Here is a 20,994-nt window from a genome sequence, read left to right as displayed (position 1 = left end):
CAGAGAAACTTCCTGGATTAGCAGCCCAAAGCTGTCCACAGCCCAGTCCCTGGAACCTGGGACTCTGTGACCTTTCATGGCAGCGGGAACCTCGAAGCTGTGACTCAGGTTACAGAACTCCAGGTGGGGAGACGATCCTGGATTATCGGGGGGGGGGGTGTTGTCTAATCACATCGGTTCTTCAACGCAGAGCACTTTCCCGGCTGATGGCAGGACAGTCGGAGAGTCAGCGGCTGCTGGCTTCAGAGCGGAAGGGAGGCCACCGCCAGGGAACGCCACCAATGTGGAACGCAGGTGCCTCCAGAAACGGGAAGAGGCAGCGAAGCAGCCTCTCCTCTCGAGCCCCCGGAAAGGCACACGACCCCGCTGACACCTTGAGGTCCGCCCCGTGGGGCCCCGGCGGACTTCGCACCTTGAGAACCATAGCTGATGGTCTATGTGAAGTGTCCGGGTCCCTGGGGGCTGCTACGGCGGCAGCAGGAAACCATACGCCCCTCCTGTGAGCTTACGGACCTCAGCATCTCGAAGCTCTGCTGTGTGAATTCATTCGCCTACACGGGCTCACCTGGCGGGTGGTCGTGAGTGGGAAACCGTGTGATCCCAGCACCTGCTGACCCGTCTTGATCCCCTGCTCAGGTTCCGAGAGGGGGCGAAAACTTGTGAGCAGGTAAGTCCGATGGGCTCAGCTCCTCCTTCTCCATGGCAGGGCACCCCCGAGAATGCTGCCCCTGTGGATGGGCGTCCCGGACCAGTTTTGGCCGGAGGACTGGTCCAGGTGGGAACTGTGGCCTCGGTGGGCTGCGCTTGTGGCTAGGGCTGCAGGTGGGCAGGCAGTGGGCGCCGTGGTCGGAGGGGAGGGGGTGGGGCAGGAGGCCGCAGGGCGGACCCTGAAGGATGGGTGTGGGTTTGCCAGGACCTAGGGGCAGGGGACATCCCAGGCACTTCAGTTTCAGCGGGGGCAGCTTGGTCCCAAGGACACACAGCGGAAGGGGCAGGACCGCCCAGGGGACTTCTGCGAGGTCTCTGAGGGTTGAGGACTCTGTCCCCGGTCCCCGGTGGGCTGCGGAAGGGCTGGGGAGCTGGGAAGGCGGGTGGGAGAGGGACCGGGGCCCTTGGGAGAGCACGTTGGGAGGTTGGAAGTTAGGTAATGGGAGGGAACCCTTGTCCCTCTCCTCGGCTCTGAATTCCCTGAGGCCAGAGTTTGGGCTGAATTCAAGGCTTGGCTGGAAGCAGGGGCGAAGGGGGCAATGAGGGAGAGGCGGCTGCAGAGAGGGGGAAGTTCTGCTGCACGGAATACAGTCGGGTGAGGAGCTTTAGTGGCAGGAACTCTCTTAGGAAAAGGATCCTGTCCCTGGAGGCCACTTGACTTTGGCAACCCTTACAAAGCAAATTCTGAGACCTAGCCATGCTTGAGGACATCTCAAGATACTGAAATGTCAATAATTAAAAACAGTACCACACCGCAAAGTATAGGGAAACCTCTGACTTTGCCGTTTTTTTAAAACACCAGATTCTTCCCAGAAAAACGTGCTAAGCTTGTCCCGCCTGAGGCACAGGCCCTCAGCGTGCCTGGGGTTTGGGACTGAGGGCCTGCAGGTGGCTGGCAGCAAGCGTCCCCCGCCATGTGGTGCCCCCCGGGGACCTAGGTGGGGCCGGGCCGGGGCAGCAAAGCTTGGGCTCCGAGGGCAGAGCGCCCACGTGCACACACAGGAACCAGCGTCGGGTTGACACCTCTCGAGGTCGGGGAAGGCAGGACGTGGGACAGACCTGTGGGCGACCTGACAGTGGCCACACACGGGGGTCCAGGCTGCAGCTGCGGAAGAAGGCCCCGATCCCTCCCAGCGGGGCCCCTCGGGCCTGACTCTGAGGTGGAGTTAGCTAAGAAGACTCTGGAAGTAGAAGGGGGTTTTGGTGAATAACTTCTCTGGAAACAAAGGAAGGTCGATACGTCTCGTTCTGTGGAAACCCAGGGTGGCCACGTCAAGGGGGACGCTTCTGAGGTCCGTGGGGATACTCTGGGCCGCCCGAGAAGTGAGCAGACTGTGTTGACCCTGTCCCCTTCCTGAATTCAACACAAAGTGAGAAGGGAAGATCCCAACAGGAGACTTTCGTCCCTACCGGGAACATCACCCCCTCACCCTCAGAATCTGCTTAAGCGGATGTCCATCTGCAATCATCGCGTTAAGAGCTTTAAGGCCCCCCTGTCCCCCACCAGGCAGGGACAGCGTGTTCAGATGTGACGTTTCCTGTCCTCATGAGTGACACTGACGCATTATAAATAGTTCTTTATTATGAGTTTTTATAGTGCTTGATACATAAAATAGATTTCATTTAAAATAGTTAAAATTGTTCCTGGCTGGAAGCAGCTTACTCTGATTCCTGCTAAGATCATGTTCACATTCCAGCCCGTCGAGGCGAGACCCCTGCCGCCCGCGGAAGACCCGGCAGGAGCAGCACGCCGCGGCTTACCCCAGCGGCAGCAGCTCCTTCCCGAGTAAGGGAATGATGCTCGATAATCCTTCGTGAAAAAGGATTCTCCTGCGCCGTAATTCCGTGGGATCTAAGATCCCAGCTCCAGTGTGGCCTGTGGAAGTCACCATCCCTCGACTTCCCGCCCTGATTTTCGGAGCCGCGGCATTCCAGAAGAGCTGCGGACATCCCGCAAAGCCCCCTCGGCTCTCGGGCTGTCGGGGTGTTTCCAGCCCAGGCGCCAGGCCCGTGTCAGCGCATGCAAGTGCGGGGGCCCTGGACGGCGGCAGGGAGCGCTCAGTGGTCCCACTCGCCGCTGGGGCCCTGCTCCTCGCTGTCCTCCTCCTCCGAGTCAGCGGACACTCTCTGGATTCTCTGCAGCGCTGCCTTGATGCTTCTCTCCAGGTCGCTGGCCGGCTTGTTGCTGGGGCTCGGGCTGAGGCCGGAGTGAACCTTCTTCAGCTTGACCCCCTGCCTTATGGCAGCCAGAAGCTGCTCGTTGAAGGAGGCGTGGGGACGGGTCGGAGCGGGTACGTCTGGCCTCTGCAGAGGGCTTCTGCCCCTCCTTAGGGAGGCCAGGACTTCATCCATAGACCCTGAAACGGAGCAGACAGAGCAGGTACGATCAGGAGGCCACACTCTCCCGGCCCAGGACAGTTAGTGACATGATTTCAGCGCGTCTTCGTTCTGTTACGCAGACGCTCTCATTAGCCGCTGGAAAGGTCGTCCCCAGGCACGCTGAGTGCAGGGGAGTCACTCCTCTCCCCCATCCCTCCCTGTCCGCCCCGTCCTCGGAGCCGCCGCCGCCGCTCAGAGACGCGGTCATGCCCACGTGTCCTCACGACGGCTGGGATGAGTGCCCCTCCCCCACCCCGCAGAGGTCTGCCCGGGCGCGCCCCTGCTCCGCGTTCACGCCACGCTGCTGCGAACCCCTGTGCACAGCCCGGGCGGTCTCCATCTGAGAGTGTGGACGTTTTCGTTTGTACGTGCTTCAGGGTACGGCGGGACCGCAGTGTGGAACGATTCTGTTCATACGGCTCATGTCGCCTCCTGCAGAACCCCTGCCCGTCCCAGGTGGAGGGGCTCCAGCGGAGTCTTTGCACCAGATGCACACAGAATTCTGCGGGGACTATCTAACCGCCTCCCCCCGCGAAGCAGCGGCTGAGTCTGGCAGACGGATTTAAGCCCGTCTCCTCGGCAGCCAGTGTATCCGCCGGAACTAGACCTACGGGTCAGAGCGGCAGCCCTCGTTCAAAATACTCACGGGTGTTCGCTGTACTGTACTTGCAAAGGCAAAACGGGGTCTACTGGGGTTTGTTTGACCACTTCCCTTTAGAAAGATCTCCCAAAATACGGCTTCTCAGTCCTCCAGTCTGTAAGAACAGCCTTCTGCCTTCTCCTGTCCCTCTACCATAGTTCCCAAGCCATACTCAGCTGACGTCGTAAAAATTAAACCTGGAAGTGACCCGGAGCAGACTGAACAGCAGGCTTAACTCAACGCAACATGAGAAAAATTCCAGGGGCAGAAACCAAGCGCACGCTCAAGTCTTAAGAACCTGAAACGGGAATCTCTAAGAGCGACCCCAAGCCAGGAGACTATCGAATGTCTAGAGACGGTTTCCTGGCAGTGAGCGGGCGGTCCTGCCTAGCAAACTCCGCTTCAGGCTGGGCTAACTTTGCATTAAGGGAGTGGTGGCTTAAGGCAGCCAACGCTGGAGAGTTTTAAGGCTGCAGAGACTCCTCCAAGAGATCCTGATTTGAGGGTGGTTGCCCCCACCGCGAGCGCGGCCGCCAGCCACAGGGGTCTGGGCGGGACAGATGGCTGCGGTTACCTGGGCCTCCGAAACCCGCTGAGGAGTGACGGGCTCCTGCAGCCCTGGGATCCGACGAGCCCGACGAGTCACACACCAGGGGAAGGGGCCGATCCGCCGTCACCGACGTCCTCCCGGGGGACTTCTGGCGATTGGCGGACTGAGAATACGGAAAGGGCGCAGCAGGGAGGGGAGGCGGGGGCGGTGGTGGTGGGGGAGGCGGGGGCGGTGGTGGGGGCGGTGACAAGTCCTCGCTGGATGGGCAGTGTGTTTGGTCGCCAACGGGAACAGAGCTCTGGACGGTCTTTCCAGAGCCCGGCAGAGCCCCGGGGCTTTGCGTGTGGCTAACTTCAGAGATGGGCGCACCTCCAGCCTCCCTGGAGGACAGGTGGCTCCCGGAGGCCATCGGAGGGGTCTGTGGGGAAGGCCCAGCTGGCAGGTGTGGAGCTGCAGGTTCTGAGCAAGGGGTCTTTAGGACAGAGCCACCTGGACATCTCTGGAAAGGAAACACTGCTGTGAGGCGCTTGCCATGGTGCAAACCGTCGGAATACAGAGCTGCGCGCTCAGTGCGCCAACGTGGACAGGCCTCTGCGGGGATGGTGTCGTGTGTGCGGCGGCTCCCTCTCACTCTGGACAGCCTAGCAAACTTGCTACCAAATCTATTCCTAAGGAATAAGCATCAATTCCCTGGACGTGTAATACCTTCTCTGCAATAAATATGTGAACGCACACACGTCGGTGAAAACATTCCGTTTTAGTATAAAAAATAAGACTCAAAATAACAAGAGACTGTTGGCTGAGAAAATGATGGCGAATCCGTTTAAAGTATGAGTAGCAATGAAAATCGGACAGTACACAAAGTCGGTGAAACAGTCTAAAAAATGCAGATGATACAGTGTTACATTTACAATAACTATGTAAAACACAGCAGTATGAAAAATTCCACCACAGTGGACCTCAAAGTGAGTTTTTATCATGTCTCTTCTCCAATTTTTAGGTTTAAATTTTGTAACTTAAAAATGTAAATTTATATTTTTTTTAAATTTGAGAGATTGAGAGAGCACAGAAGGGGGAAGGACAAAGGGAGCAGGCACCCCGCTGAGCAGGGAGCCGGATGCGGGGGCTGAGATCCCTGAGATCACGACCTGAGCCGAAGGCAGACACTTAACCCACTGAGCCACCCAGGTGCCCCTAAAAATGTAAATTTAAAACATTCTGGTCTCTCGAGTACTACTTTGATAAAGGAAAACATAACCTTATAAAAAAAAAATGAAGCTTGAGTGGTGGGAGCACGGTCCCTAATGAAGGCACTGACTAGCCAGTGAAACGGAAAATGTAAATATGTAGCCAATAGCGTGGACTAGATCTCTATCTATAAACATGGACACATCTCAAAAATGTAATTTAAGTGGAAAAAACCCTGGCAGAGGCTGTATATGATGTGATAATACTAATGTAGACTTCGCAGTAATATACCAAAAGTCCAAAACAAAGAGTACAGGCACACCTCGTCTTACTGCACTTGGCTTTATTTTGCCTTGCAAATACTGTATTTTTTAATAAACTGAAGGTCTGTGGCAACCCTGCATCAAGCAGGTCTCTTGGGGCTGTTTTGCACCAGCATTTGCTCACTTCATGTCTATCACATTTTGACCATTTTTGCAATATTTCACATGTTTTCATCATTAACTTTTCTATGGTGATCTGTGGTCAGTGATCTTTAATGCTACTATTATAGTTATTTTGGGAGGGGCACCTGGGTGGCTCAGTTGGTAAAGCATCTGCCTTCAGCTCAGGTCATGATCTCATGGTCCTGAGATCAAGTCCTGAGTCGGGCTCTCTGCTCAGTGAGGAGTCTGCTTCTCCCTCTCTGTGCTTGTGTTCTCGTGCTCTCTCTCCCCCAAATAAATAAAAATCTTTAAAAACAGTTGTTTTGGGGTGCCCAAACTGTGTCCGTGTAAGACCGTCAACTTCATCGTTGTCTTATTCTAGGAAACTGCCACAGCCAGCCCACCTCTGGCCACCGTGACCCGCCAGCAGCCAGTGACATGGAGGCAAGACCCTCCACCAGCAGAAAGACCACAACTGGCTGAGGCCCGGATGATCACATTTGAGCAATAAAATATTTTTAAATGGAGGTATGTACATTTTTGGAGACCTCATGCTATTAATAGACAACACTAAACAGATGACAGTATAGCATAAACATCGCTTTTATATGCACTGGAACACCAGAAAATTCACCTGCCTCTTTTACTGGGGCGGTCTGACCTCTGCACGGTCTCCCTCCCATGCTTTTCCAAGTCTTTCCACAGCAAACAGCAGAGCGATGGCCGCAAGCCCCAGACCTCACCGATGACTAGCAGTCGCTAGTCATGGAGTGACTGTGTGACACACAGACACAGAACTGGACCCCCAGGAACTCCGGGCCAGACTCTGGGGTCATCTAACCATGCTGATGGCAGGGATGCCTAACCCCCCAGGACCCCCTCCTCAGCATCCCTGCAGCTGCAAGTCACAGTGACCCTGGCCTGCTGAGTTCTGCCTTATGTTACTGGGAGGTCTGTCTCCCCAGGGCTCACCCAAGACAAATTAAGCCCTTGACCTCCAAGTAGCCCCTCAGAAATTTAAAAACAACCTGTCTTGGCTCAACAAGTTATCACGCATCAGGATTCACTTCCTGTCTTCTCATAGTTCCTTCCTTCCTTCCTTTCAAATGTGGTCAAATTGGCTTTGTCCCCTTCGAGGGTGGCACTTCTTGGCAAACATGGGATCCCCTCGTGCTCCAACTCGGTCTTCCCACTTCCAGAGGTGGGTCTGGGCATTCATGACTTTCAATATTCTTTTTTTTTTTAAGATTTTTTTTTTTTATTTATTTGACAGAGAGGTCACAAGTGGGCAGAGAGGCAGGCTGGGGAGGTGGGTGGGAAGCAGGCTCCCCACTGAGCAGAGAGCCCGATGCATGGCTGGATCCCAGGACCCTGAGATCATGACCTGAGCCAAAAGCGGAGGCTTAACCCACTGAGCCACCCAGGCGCCCCATTCGTGACTTAAGCTCCCCAGGTGATTCTGATGCCCAGGCAGGAGAGGGCCTGTTGCAGCTCTGGAGTTCGAGATAGGTGGCTGCATATAAGCCTGGACTAAGTGTGGCCGCTCAGGGTCACATGGTTAAGAGGTAAAGGAGAATGAACGTACGTGTCTAGCACCGGGCCGGTATACGGTAGGTGCTCATTTATGATCAGAGCAGTAAGCACATCAGAAAGCAAGGTGAAGTCAGGATGTCCTGATTTATCAGTCCAGTGGCTCCTTTTCTTGTTGGCATCACAGCACACCTTCAATACCTTATTCCAGAATTCTGTCTGGCTGCAGGCGGTCTCTCCTTGTGGGGGCGGCTACAGACTTGGGTCTTTGTGAAAGTGTGTGTGGTAGATGTGTGATGAGAACAGATGTATGTTTTATACTGCACTAGTTTAACATTGTTTTTAAATAAGTAGCTATTTACCTTCTTTTTAAACCTATTCACTTTTCCCAGAGCACTTCACTATACACTATGTCACTCTGCTCCCTTGCCTGCATTTTAGAGAATTCTTTATCACAGCTGAGGAAACGTGAGCTAAGGTTGAGACCAGTGTAGCCGCCATCCATTTTCCTGGCTGGGCAATGCTACAGCAGGCAGAGTCAACCCCGCGGGCCAGGAGGGGAGAGCAAGAACCCTGGTGCACAGCAATGTCAAACACTTAATATTCTAATATTTTCAGGTGCCCGGCTGGCTCAGTCGGTTAAGCGCCTGCCTTCTGCTGAGGTCATGATCTCAGGGTCCTGGGATCGAGCCCTGTGTTGGGCTCCCTGCTCAGCGGGGAGCCTGCTTCTCCCTCTCCCTCTGCCCCTTCCCCCAATCATGCGTGTGTGCTTGCTCACTCTCTCTCAAATACATAAATAAAATCTTTTGGAAAAATATTCTAATATTTTTGTTTTTTATTTCTACACTAAAAGTAATGGTGTCTGGGGAACGTTTTGTGTTCCCAATGATCTGTTCATAATACTTAACACTTTTCTCCCAGCATGGGTGATCTTCGTTTATTTCTCTAGAAAATGCAGGCGAGGGGACTATTTCTAGAACTTACCTCCTTAAATGCTCTCAGCCGCTGGAGTGTTTTTTTGCGTTCCTGGTTTATCCATTCTTTTTTCTTTTGTTCTTCCTCTTTCATCTTGTCTCTTTTCTGTATATAAAGAAACAGATGTTTGTACATTTCTCCAAATAGAAGTCTTGAGAGAGAAAGGACCAGTGACCGGATGCAAGTGCCTCCCCCAGCCCAAGTCCCAGGCCCCCTCCCCAGACCGCAGGGCTGGACTGCGTGCTCCCCAGGATCAAGCCTGGCGGCCGCCCCCACCCCCCACACCAGGGGAGATCCCCTCTCCGTAGATTTAAGCTAGCGTGTCACGTGATGCGAACATGAGCCGTGTTCTCTGCAGCCACTTACCACCTGGATACGATGATGCTGATGGAAATGTTTCACACTCTCTTCCGCCAGCTGCAGTCGGAGCCGATGGTTCTCTCTGCACTGATCCTGGGAAAACGATACAAGTCACCGGCGCGTGTGCATTGTTGCTGTGGCCGCTAGCAGAGAAGCCTGGCAGAAGGAGGCACTGTGTTTGTGCTGTCGTGGGAGGCAATCGTTCTCGGGGGTTTCTGGTGTGGCTCCGTGGTCCTGCCTCCCCTCAGTCATGGACACGTGCGGACGGGCTACCGATGGGGACTGGCAGCCCCCAGTGGTAAGGACCACAGCTGATTTCGTGCCGGGAAAGATGGAAAAGCAAACCCCCCAAGTGGAAATGAGGGGACACACAGGCAGTCCCCTGTCCTGAATTAGCATGTGTTCTAAGAATCTGTTTCCATGCGACGGTTTTAAACACATCTCCCCATAATGTTACAATAGTAACTTCATGTCCAGACATACCTACACAACCATATCCAACCCACAAATACATGGAAAATTATATTAAAAACTGTATTTTAACTGGGCTTAACCATTCTTAGTATATCACTTTTATGTAATCATGGAGTTTTTAAAAATTAAGAAAAAAATCACTCACCAAATATAGGGAGTGATATGAGCTGAATTTTCTTTTTTTAGATTAAAATTTTTTTTAAGTCATGTCTACACCCAGCATGGGCCTCAAACTCACAACCCCAAGATCAACACTTGATCCCCACTGACTGAGCCAGCCAGGTGCCCCATTATTTCTGATATTCTATAATCGGTAATTTAAAATAAATTTTAGAATATACTATAACTATTATTAGAAGTTTCTTCCTGCCATTATTTTAAAAATAACTGTGTATGTAACAGGCATTCGACACAGTTGTTGAACAGATTAATCAAAAATCTAGACATTACGGTAAATGCTTAGGCCCCAAAAGAAACAGAATCTTTAAAAAAAAAAAAAAAGTAAATATATCTTATTTGAAGCCACTGATAGGTATGTAAGCACATGAAATTAATCACTGTGTTGGCAGAAAGCCCTCCTTTCAACACCTATTTATTTTCCATAGAAGGAGTCCCCGGAAGGGGAAGGGCGGAGAGCGGCTGCCCACGCGCCTACCTGTCTGTTCCTGAGACGGGCTCTCCGGGCGCAGATCCTGCCCCGCTGCGACTCCAGGCGCCCACACTGCCGGCGCAGCTCCTTCACCTCCGCGCTCCGGTCCCCCGGCAGCCCTGCCACGCCGGCGAGCGCTCCCAGCTCCTCTGGGCTTTCACACGGGTCATAATAGACAACCTCCTCCTCTTTATCTAGAAACATATTGATGACGTCTTTAAAACATGGTTGGGTATAAAAAATAACACACAAAAATACTTTAAATGTTAGAAGGTAAAGATGACTTGTGACCCCACCACCTAGGGAGAGCCGCTATTAACATGTGTGTACACACACACACAGCCACACGTATCAACAACACAGGGCTAAGAGGCCATTTTCCATGTGATGGAAACAGCATTTTTTTTTAAAGATTTTATTTATTTATTTGACAGAGATCACAAGCAGGCAGAGAGGCAGGCAGAGAGAGAGGGGGAAGCAGGCTCCCTGCTGAGCAGAGAGCCCGATGTGGGACTCGATCCCAGGACCCTGAGATCATGACCTGAGTTGAAGGCAGAGGCTTTAACACACTGAGCCACCCAGGCGCCCAGAAACAGAATTTTAATGGCAACACAGTGCCCTCTCATTTGAGCATTCTGTACTAGAATATTCCGGGTCCCGTTACTATCTATTTATTTCACACTGATGCACATCTGAACATAAAAACTGTGTATATTTTTATTCTTTCTTTCTTTATTTTAAAGATTTTATTTATTTGACAGAGAGCACAAGTAGGCAGAGCAGCAGGCGGGGCGGAGGGAAGCAGGCTCCCTGCCAAGCAAAATGCCCAATGCGGGGCTCGATCCTAGGATCCCGAGATCACAACCTGAGCCGAAGGCGCCCCTTATTATTCTTTAGAAGAAGAAGTCAGGGCCCTTGATAATCAGCACTCAGTGGCCTCCACAAAGGTAACTACCTTAGACCAGCAGTGTGGCATTTAGGCGCCTTAAAGATATTTAATTATTATATATGTATTTTTTAAAAATACGTGCCACTTATAACAAATCCCAGCCCTACAGAACTGAGTAAAATAGAAAGTGAAATTTTCTTCTTCCTTTCTCCTTCCGTGCTTCCTTTGGAATCCCATTCCCAGAGGAAAACATGATGAACAATTTGGCATACATCTTTATGGATAACTTTTTAAATAGAAATTCCCCCTAGAGGGGCGCCTGGGTGGCTCAGTGGGTAAAAGCCTCTGCCTTCAGCTCAGGTCATGATCCCAGGGTCCTAGGATCGAGCCCCGCATGGGACTCTCTGCTCAGCGGGGAGCTTGTTTCCCCCCCTCTCTCTCTGCCTGCCTCTCTGCCTACTTGTGATCTCTGTCTGTCAAATAAATAAATAAAATCTTAAAAAAAAAAAAATTCCCCCTAGATATGTAAAATGCTCATAAGCTGAAATTACTATAGTTTTTTTAAAAACTAGGATTAAATTAAATGTTTAGATTCAGTACAAAGAAAATAATTATATGGAGGAAATTGAAGGGGAAAAAGACATAAGTAAAAGGAGAGGCATACCATGTTATTGAATGGGAAGATTCAAAATTCAAAGATGATAATTCTCCCCACATTAATCTCTAATTTTAAGCACAGTCCCAATAAAAATTCTAAGGAGTTATGGGTTTTTTGGTTTTGGGGTTTTTTTGGTTCATTTGTTTATTTGGTACTTGCCAAAATGATTCTAAAGTTTGTCTGGAAGAATAAAGGAAGGAGAAGAGTCAGAAAACCTGGGGAAAAGCAGAGTCCTGAGGGAGGTGCTGGCTGTACCAGACACTAGAATGTAGATCCAAGTACAGTAATGAGAACATATGGGACCAGCACCGGAAGCCACTCACAAACTAGCAAAAGGAAAATAATAATGCATAATTAGATAAAAATACATGTAATAATTCTGGACATGAGACCGAAAGCCAGTCAAAGCACCCGGGGAAAATGTTTTCAAAATCAGGGACTGGGACTACCTAGCAATTTGGGGGGAAGGTGAGATTCCTACCTCATACCAAAATTAATTTAACCTGGATTAGAGAGCTAAATGTTTTTTGTTTTTTTTTTTAAATCACAAACATATTCCTGCCTCTCTGCCTACTTGTTATCTCTGTCAAATAAATATAAATAAATAAATAAATAAATAAACAAACAAATCACAAACATACTAAAAGAAAACATCAGCAAAATATTGATATAGTTTGGGGATAAGGAGCACTTTGTCAGGCATAACAACAAACGCAGGAAGACTTTACTGAAAGGAGACAGAGCTACCTAAAAATAAACTATTTCTGCAAGGCAAGAAAAAGCAAATGTCTGCAACACAGGACAGATAATAGTTATAGCCTTCGTGTGGAAAGGGAATGTTCCAAAGAAAAATGGGCAAAGACCAAGGATAGACAGTTAATAAAAGAAATAAAGATGGCTAGTAAACATGCAGAATTGTGCCCACCATGCTTATGATTAACACATGATAAGCACAAGATGCCATTGTCTTCGATCAAGTAGGCCAGAACTTAAAAGAATGGTGTAAGTGCGGGGAAACGCTATTTTCATAATCTACTGGGAGTGTCTTTTTGCACAACCTCAGTCTAGAAAGCCATTATATAGTACGGAATCTGGAAACCAGAAGGTAACAGAAGTGAGGACAAAATGTGAATCGGACGATTACTGTAGTGTTCGCAGGTGTGTGTCCGTGTACAAAGTCTGCACCGTCCTTGACCCAACGATTCCATCTTTGGAAATTTGTTCCAGGAAATAATCTTGGGCGCCGGGATGGCTCAGTCAGTTAAGTGTCTTGCCTTCAGCTCAGGCCATGATCTCGGGGACCTGGGATCAGATCAGTCTGCCAGCTCAGTGGGGAGTCTTCTTCTCCCTCTCCCTCTGCCTGCTGCTCCCCTTGCTTGTGCTCTCTCTCATGCTCTCTCTCTCTCTTTCTCTCTCTCTCTCAAAAAAAAAAAAAATCTATCTCTCTTAAAGGCAAGGATGTGTAAAGGAGGGTTCTTTGCCACACTGCCATTTGCAATAGTGAAAGGCTGGAAATCTTGGTATATCCGTATAATCAAACACTGTGAAGCCATTAAAATGTCTGATGTTTTTCTTACTTACTGCAACAGAAAGATGGTTATTATGTATTAAATGAGAAGAGCTTACTAAACAGGATATGCAGTTTGGGTTTAAAAATTGGTATTTACTTGTGTACATCAGTATACAAACAGGGCTCTCCAGCACACTGTCCTCACTCTGTATCTCTAGGTCATGGGACTGTGGGATAACCAGTCCCTTCTCTGTTTTGCTGTGTGTTTAACTATGACTGTATCACTGGAATAACAAAAATGCTAAAAGGAAACTTTAGGAAATTTCAGTAGATGTTTTAGCCAACTTTAAGAAGTAATAATGTGGCCTCTATTTCCTTGGATGTGTGATTTAAACATTTTAACATAAACATTTAAAGAAAATCTTACCTTTTATAAGCCTTTTAATTGAGTCCAACTGTGTTATAAGCAGTATTTCTTCATATTTTAATATCTCGAATTTAACCTCATACAGTTCTAATTGGACTTCATAATACTGTATTTCTAATTCATCTACAACATCTGTATTTTTTTCTTGATCTGGAAGATCTTCCATCTTGTTTTCATGGAAAAAGTAAGAGCAAGTTAAAATAATTAGTACACTGAAAGCTAATGTTAGATGCATTAGATGAATTTTCTGTTCTCTGCTTAAGACCAAACAGAAAACAGACAGAAGAAACATTCTTCCCTTTCAAGTGACAAAACAAAAATGCCTTATTCAATGTTTGTTACAAATACTTTAACTTACCCTTGAAACATACAAAAACATTCAGGTTTAGAGAAAAATCAATAGCAGTGAGGCATCTGCACTGTTTCGTGCTTCAAACTTTTATCGTTACTGGAAGAAATTTAAATGGCTGTGATCCTAGGAGGAAGGACCTCTGTATTACTCCCGAGTTGTGCTGAAACACTGCTTCATTGATTTAAGTGTAGTACCCACTTCAGTACTGAGCTCAGTGTTATTACCAGGAGCATCTTAGAATATTTCAAAAGCATCTTGACCGAAAGAAGCTGTATGGCCAACCTTCCACAGTCTAAATTTTCAGTGAGTAGAGGATGTTGGAATGAGTGAAGCAAGGAAGGTCTGTTAATAGTGCTTGGAAAGAAAGGTGCTACCTAGAAGTGTGGGCTTTCTTTTCTTTTTCTTTTTTCTTTTCTTATCTTTTCTTTTCTCTCTTTTTTTTTCTTTTCTTTTTCTTTCCCTTTCTTTTTTCTTCCTTTTCTTTCTCTGCCTTTCCTTCCTTCCTTCCTTTCTAGAGAGAGAGTGTGCACAATGCATGTGCGTCAGGCAGGGGCTGGGGCGGTGGGGAGAGGGAATCTTAAGCAGTGTCCACAACCAGTGTGGAGCCCGTCGAGGGGCTCGATCCCATGACCCTAAGATCATAACCTGAGCCAAAACCAAGACACTTAACCAGCGGAACCACTCAGGTGCTCCAAAAGTGTGGGGTTTTTTCCCAACCAGGTTTCATTTATCTTTGTCTTACCTTTCTCTGAATTTCAGCTCTTTTGTGATTTAAACACAATTCTCTCGCTCTCATGAGCTGCAGAGTCTCTCGGGCTAACATCAGCTTGAGTTTTTCTAATCTGGGAGTTGCTGTGGCCCAGGCAGCCTGGCCAAATCTCTTCTTGTCCTGTTCCATTTGTTTCTGCATTCCTGTTGGATTATAATTAACAAAATAAAACATAATTACAACTCATTGAAAAGGGAAAAAGGTATCCTGAGCTAATTGTTTACTGCCTTCCATGTTACTTGCAAAACATCCTAAGAGAAAAATTGTTTTAGTGATTTTTTTATTGTTGCAAAAATAATACATGGACATCAGTATAAAATCTTTAGATACTTTGGGGCTCCTGGCTGGCTCAGTCAGTGGAACATGGGACTCTTGATCTTGGGGTTGTGAGCTCGAGCCCCACATTGAGGTGTAGAGAGTACTTAAAATCTTAACAAAGAATTTCAGATACTTCATTTAAAAATAATAATTATAAATCATGAATTTCGTCTACCTGAGGCAATCTTTCTTACATTTTGGTGCATGTATGTCCAGACTGTTTCTATGTCAAGCTAGACAGACAGTTTGAACCAAAAACAAAAATAAAAACCCCACAAGGGGCACCTGGGTGGCTCAGTCGGTTAAGCATCTGCGTTGGGCTCAAGTCATGATCCCAGGGTCCTGGAACAGAGCCCCGCTTCAGGCTCCCTGCTCAGCAGGGATTCTGCTTCTCCCTCTCCCTCCATCCCTCTCCCTGCTTGTGTTCTCTTTCAAATAGATGAATAAAATCTTTAAAAAAAAAAACCCACAAGATCACCATTCTTCTTTGAAGCTTATTATTTCATTTCACATATTGTGGAACTCTCACCATTCAGAAAAACAGATACAGAGAATCCTACTTCGTGACCACTGACATTTCCCTTGTTGAATGGAACTTAACGAAATGGCACATGTTAGCTTCCTGTCTGGGGCCATCAGCTACCATGACTTACTCCATCAGAAGTCCTTCGTCTGCCCCAGCCACCCGACTGCAGCATTCTTTCGGCCCCATGTCCCTTCCCCTTCCGTCTCTGCTCCAGCCCCCAGGCTCTCCTTAAGTTCCTCACACTTGCCAGCCTCCCTTCAGCCAGAGAACCTGGTGGCTGTCGTTTCTTCTGGAACACTCTTCCCTCACTTTGATGCTCTCTCAACTCCCACTGACCCTTCAGAGATCGGGACAGGCACCACTTCCCAGAGGCCTTCACTGACCTAGTGAAGGAGCCTCGTGCCTCCTGGCAGCTCTCAGAGCCCCGTGCGTCTCTTCTTCATGGAAGAAGATGGCTGCTAGCACCATCTTCCGTGTGTTGGAAGGAATACGTAAGTAGGATCTCTCTCCCCTCACCAGACTGTACAGTGTCTGTTTATACTCATCCTTACGCTGAATCCCCAGCTCCTAGGAAACACAGGGCCTTGTATTCAAGAGGCCTCAAGTGTTTATTGAGTCAAATGAAAATGACACACATAGAATTTTACATTGTTACCTGCTAATGCTTTTACTGTTTCTTTAAAATAATTCACTGTAATGTCCTGAATAGAGACTATGGCTTCTTCAGCCTGTCTGGTCCATTCTTTGGCTTCCTTCTCCAAGGCAACTATCCGCTTAGGACCCAAATTATCCTCATCCAAGGATTTCTACAGAAGATGGGAAAATCGTATTAGAAGAGTAATGCAGAACCAGAGGAAACTGAAAGGAAATTGGCTGCATAGATTATGCCAACTACTTTTATTACTACTACTTAATTAAATTTCCTTCATTCAGCAACTCCTTGCTGAGTATGAAGGAGGCTCTAAGCTAGACACCACCTGGAAGACAAAGGGATACTCTGGGGTATGAAGAAAAAGAAAAACCTACTTTCACCTTGCATTACTAGAATAACACTTTCTAGACAGGAATGCTCTCAAGTTACGTTTCTCTGTTAATACACAATTCTTTTGGGGCACCTGGCTGGCTCAGTTGGTGGAGTGTGTAACTCTTGATCTCAGGGTTGCGAGTGTGAGCCCCACACTGGGTGTAGAGATTAAGTTAAAAATTAAAAAAATTTAGAAAAACCCATTTTTTAAATGGCACCTGTGCTGTTAAGCACAGGGCCCAGTACACAGCATTCAAGTGTTAGCTGTCACTACGGTGTCTTTTAGGGATATGACAGGAAGCTTTTTCAATATGATAATTCTTCTCCGAAGTGCAAAGATAATACATAACCTAAACATAGTAAAATCTAAACATTCATAATTACAGCATATACTCGCAGTCTATTGGCAGCCAATTCTTCTACAAAGCTGTTACTCTAAGAAATACATAGAGGCTGGCCATCAGGGAAATGTAAATCAAAACTCTAGGACATCACCTCACATCCACCAGGATGGCTAAAACCATAAAGACAGTGACAAGTGTTGACAATAATGTGCACAAACTGGAGCCCTCACCGCTGGCAGGAATGTAAAATGGTACGTTTGCATTGGAAAAGTCTGACAGTTCTTTGGAAAGGCTAAATATAGTTACCATATGACCTAGCAATTCTGCTGCTAGGTAAACACCCGAGAGAAACGAACACATATGTCCGCATAGACACTTGTACACAGATGTTCACAGCAGCTTTATTCCTAATATTCAAAAAGTGGAAACTAATTTTCTGAATGGAAGTTTAAATGTCCGCCAAACAAGCCAAAGCTCCACCAGCTCCTGAGTGGGTAAGCAGAGCGCGCATATGCACTATCCAAATGTGATACTACGGCACCAGAGAGAGAAACAAAGTCCTGGTACGTGCACCAGCGTGGATGGACCTTGAAACCATTATGTGACATGAAAAGAGCCAGACACAAATCTGTACCTGATCCCGTACAAGATGAAGTGCCCAGAAGCAGAAAGTAGACTGGTGGCCGCCTAGGATGCAGGGTGGGGGAAGGGAATGGAGAGTGATGCTACTGGGCATGGGTTTTCTTTCCGGGGGTGATGAAAATATTCTGGAGCTAGACAGTGGTGACAGTCGTGCAAATGAATATACTAAAAACCACTGAATTATACACCTTAAGCAGGTGAGTGGTATGGTCTGTGAATTATATCTCAGGGAAGCTGTTAATTAAAGAAAAATATATACAGGAAGAAAAGACTATCCAAATAATAAACTTTCAGAGTAACGAGCAGAACAACTTTCTTTGGAAATCTGAGGGGTATGAGTTTTCTCTAAATAGGATACCATTTCTACAGTCCCAAAGCTTGGCTGGGCATGAGAACATGTGTGGCCGGCCCAGTGCAGGGGGCAGAGATCAAGAGATCTCTCTGATGTCTTCTGACTCCAGCTGGTTGAGACCCAGGAGAAGCTATTTAACCCCTCTGGGCTCTAGGTTCCTTTGTAACACTGACAGGAGAACCCCTGTTCTAACTAAGGTCACTGGATTGTTCCAGAGCTCCAGGAAATAAGAGTGATGGCGACATTTACTAAAGCTTAAATTACTGAATTATGACCCAGGGCCTTACTATTTATATTTTCACCCTGTTTCTTAGAAATCTGCATATGTCCTTAGAGTCTGAAAATAGGCTCAAGTAAATACACATCACATCAAAAACAAGTCATCAGCAAAGAATGTGTTTAACCCTTGAAAAACTGCAAAAATCTTAATGTATTCAGATGACCAATGTAAAATGCCTTCATTTTAAAATTAGTTTTACAAAATAAATTCAGTGTATATATCATACCATCTAAACAGAACGGTGAACCCAAGGCACAAAAACAGACTCAATGTCAAATGGGACTAAAGAAATAATATGTGACGGGGTGCCTGGGTGGCTCAGTGGGTTAAGCCTCTGCCTTCAGCTCAGGTCATGATCCCAGGGTCCTGGGAATCAAGCCCCGAGTCGAGCTCTCTGCTCAGCAGGAACCCTGCTTCCCCCCCCACCCCCCACCCCCGCCTGCCTCTGCCTACTTGTGATCTCTCTCTCTGTCAAATAAATAGGTAAAATCTTTAAAAATAATAAGAATAATATGTGACAAAGGGTAATTTGATAAAATAAAAAATATAAAGAAAACATACCAAAATACTAAGCTTACATAAAGTTGCAACTTCTCTCATATCCCTAAATGGCTTCAGTAAATACTGGAAGAACATAGTTGCCCCCGTAACTAATTCCTGGTATGCGTCATCTTCCTCTCGATAGACGTTCATCAGTGCTACCATGGTCTGAGCTTTCTCATGCCCCTGAAGAACCTAGAAGACAGAAAGTAAATAGAGCTCAAGGAAGGACAGTTATTTATAAGATCAAGCCAAACAAACAAAACTAAAGAAACTTTAATGCCCTGAACTTTAAAATTTGAAATACTGATTAAATATGAAGATGCTATTGTCCTCCGACCAAAAGGCCCCATAAAACAAGAATGGTTAATGAAATCATGCGATATCCATGGTAGAATGTTATTGCTGTAATCATTCATTGGCGTGACACCCTTAACAAGCTCCTTTTAGAAAGCCATTTTAATTTAAAAAGCTCATTCCATAGGCAGCTGAAGGAGATGTAATTAAGAGTTTGCAACGTGGCTGAATTCCTCTCCCACACCCTTCTTCCTCAAAATAATGCGCAGAAAAATCATCCAGATTAAGAACGACCTATGACGAGAACGAGCAAGCAAGAGGACATGTCCAGGGGGTTAGATCACTAAATCTTGGCCACCGTAGTAAACTGTGGATATGCACGTCGTCTTTTTTCTCCCAAACCCTTTTGTGGACTTGCGTTCCTCCTCCCCTTAAATTCTATAAGTTTGTAACTCTAAGAATGAATTGTTCGGCTTCCCAAACGACCTCTTTTAAGCTTAAAATTGCACTCCTGTTGCTAATCCAAATCGGTAAATAAAGCTCACTCCCCTTCGGCTTTCCATCTGACCGAGTCTGCGTCACTTTCCGAACCCTCTCCCCCAGGCCCCTTCAGCGTCTAGAGCAGGGGTCTCCCTTGCTTCCCCAACTCGCAGAACCGGGAAGTGTTTACATCTAGTGCTTGTTGTTTCCCACACGCACTACGGCTGTTTCCGGTTCTGTTTCCGCTATTCTCTGGCAAATCCTGTGAGCACAGCCGGCTCCGCCAGATGCACGGTGACCAGCCGGAGCACGCCGTCCCCCGCCCCGCAACAGGTGTCAGGCACCTGTGCACCTGCGCGCGCCCCGCCCCGTCCCCGCCCACCGTCACCTGGCCGGCCGGGTGGCCGGCCGCCGAGCTCTTGGGAACACTACCCGCCCACCCGCGCCCACCCGCGCCCACCCACAGCGCGCTCAGCCCAGCGGCCCCACCCAGCCGGCGGGAGGGGGCCGGGCGTACCTGGCGCAGGCGCGTGCCCGCCGCCGTCCACCGCGCGCGCAGGGCCCTGTCCCGGAAGTCGCGCAGGCTCTCGCAGTCGGGCGCGCCGCTGTCGGCGGGGAAGAGCGCGTCACGCACCGCCGCCCCGCCGCAGCCGCTCGCCGCCTCGCCCAAGTAGCGCTCCAGGCGCCCGCACAGCTCCTGCAGCGCCGCGTCCCCGGGGCCCGCGCGCGCCGGCCACACCAGCGCCCACAGCCCGAGCCCCAGGCCCCAGGCCCCGCCGGCACGCGCGTCCAGCTCCGGTGGTAGCGGCGGGAAGCAGCGCTCCAGCGGCGGCCACAGCGCCGCCAGCTGCCGGTGCGCGCCGCGGAGCCCGGCGGCCGAGAGCAGGCCCGCCCAGCTCGGGGGAGACGCGGCCGGCTCAGGCTCGGGCCGGCTCCCCTCACGCCGCCGCCGCTGCGCCGTGCGGTCGTGACAGGTCACTGCGAACTTGCCCTCCGCGTCGTTCCAGGCCACGAGGAAGCGCAGCTGGTGCCGCTCGGGCTCGGCGAAGAGGTCGTCGCGGACCGGCACCCAGCCCTCCAAGCTGTCGGGCTGCTCGTCGTCCATGGCCGGCGGCTCAGCGGCCCGAGGACCGGGCTCGCGCGCGCCTGGCCTCCCCGCACCCCCGGGGGCCGGGCGGCATTCTCGCAGGTCCGCGCTCGCGTCAGCGCCCGTCGTGCTCAACCCCCCGGCGCCTCTGATTGGCTGCCAGCGCGAGGGCGGGTTCTCGGCAGCCAATGAGAAACTCAGAAGCTGTCTCGGGCGGGGCCCTGGGCAGCGGTCCCCGTCGCAACCCCGCCCTGGAGCCCCGGAACTTCCACTCTTGCCTCACCGTTTCCACCTTTGTACCTGCTCACGTAGGAAGAGTGTTCCTCACCTGAACGAGCTACCCTCTTAGCCGCCTGCGCTGAACTGCGAGCCTCTTGGGAACGGGGACCGGCCGGGGCGCCACAAGTCCCCGAGGGTTCCTGCGCCCGAGGACGGTGCAGACTTGCTGGACACCAAATGTTAAATCAAACGTAGGAGGTACTGGCTGAGGACGTCGAAGCGCCAGCCAGTGGGTAAAAGCCACACATTTGCCGTTACCGAGTCAGCAGGCTTTCGTGGGGGTGTCAGCTGTGTGCAGGTTCGGGGGCGCACACAGATGTCTCGGTCTTCAAAGCATCCCAG

The 20,994-nt window shown here is 49.2% G+C and overlaps 2 protein-coding genes across 2 annotated transcripts in view; one reads left to right on the top strand and one right to left on the bottom strand.

The window, feature by feature from the left end:
- Positions 1 to 2,754: 2,754 nt before the first annotated feature.
- WHAMM (WASP homolog associated with actin, golgi membranes and microtubules) lies at positions 2,755 to 20,479 on the bottom strand. Its single transcript, XM_032836902.1, has 11 exons — positions 19,804 to 20,479; positions 18,531 to 18,704; positions 15,983 to 16,133; positions 14,457 to 14,626; positions 13,363 to 13,528; positions 9,885 to 10,072; positions 8,762 to 8,848; positions 8,405 to 8,500; positions 4,564 to 4,776; positions 4,302 to 4,440; positions 2,755 to 3,065 (listed from the first exon to the last, which is right to left on the bottom strand). Exons 1-11 carry the CDS (start codon positions 20,389 to 20,391, stop codon positions 2,767 to 2,769), a joined length of 2,271 nt encoding a protein of 756 aa, XP_032692793.1. The 5' UTR covers positions 20,392 to 20,479; the 3' UTR covers positions 2,755 to 2,766.
- FSD2 (fibronectin type III and SPRY domain containing 2) overlaps positions 18,073 to 20,994 on the top strand; it is a 45,460-nt gene continuing 42,538 nt past the window's right edge. Inside the window, exon 1 of the mRNA XM_032836941.1 lies at positions 18,073 to 18,084. The gene's annotated coding sequence lies outside the window, so the exon portion shown is untranslated. The remainder of the gene's footprint in view (positions 18,085 to 20,994) is intronic.

This window comes from Lontra canadensis, unplaced genomic scaffold (genome assembly GCF_010015895.1).
Source record: "Lontra canadensis isolate GAN:19392208 unplaced genomic scaffold, GSC_riverotter_1.0 scaffold94, whole genome shotgun sequence".
Taxonomy (NCBI): Eukaryota; Metazoa; Chordata; class Mammalia; order Carnivora; family Mustelidae; genus Lontra; species Lontra canadensis.
Note: the sequence above shows the minus strand (reverse complement) of the source record. Positions and strands in the feature narration are given on the sequence as shown.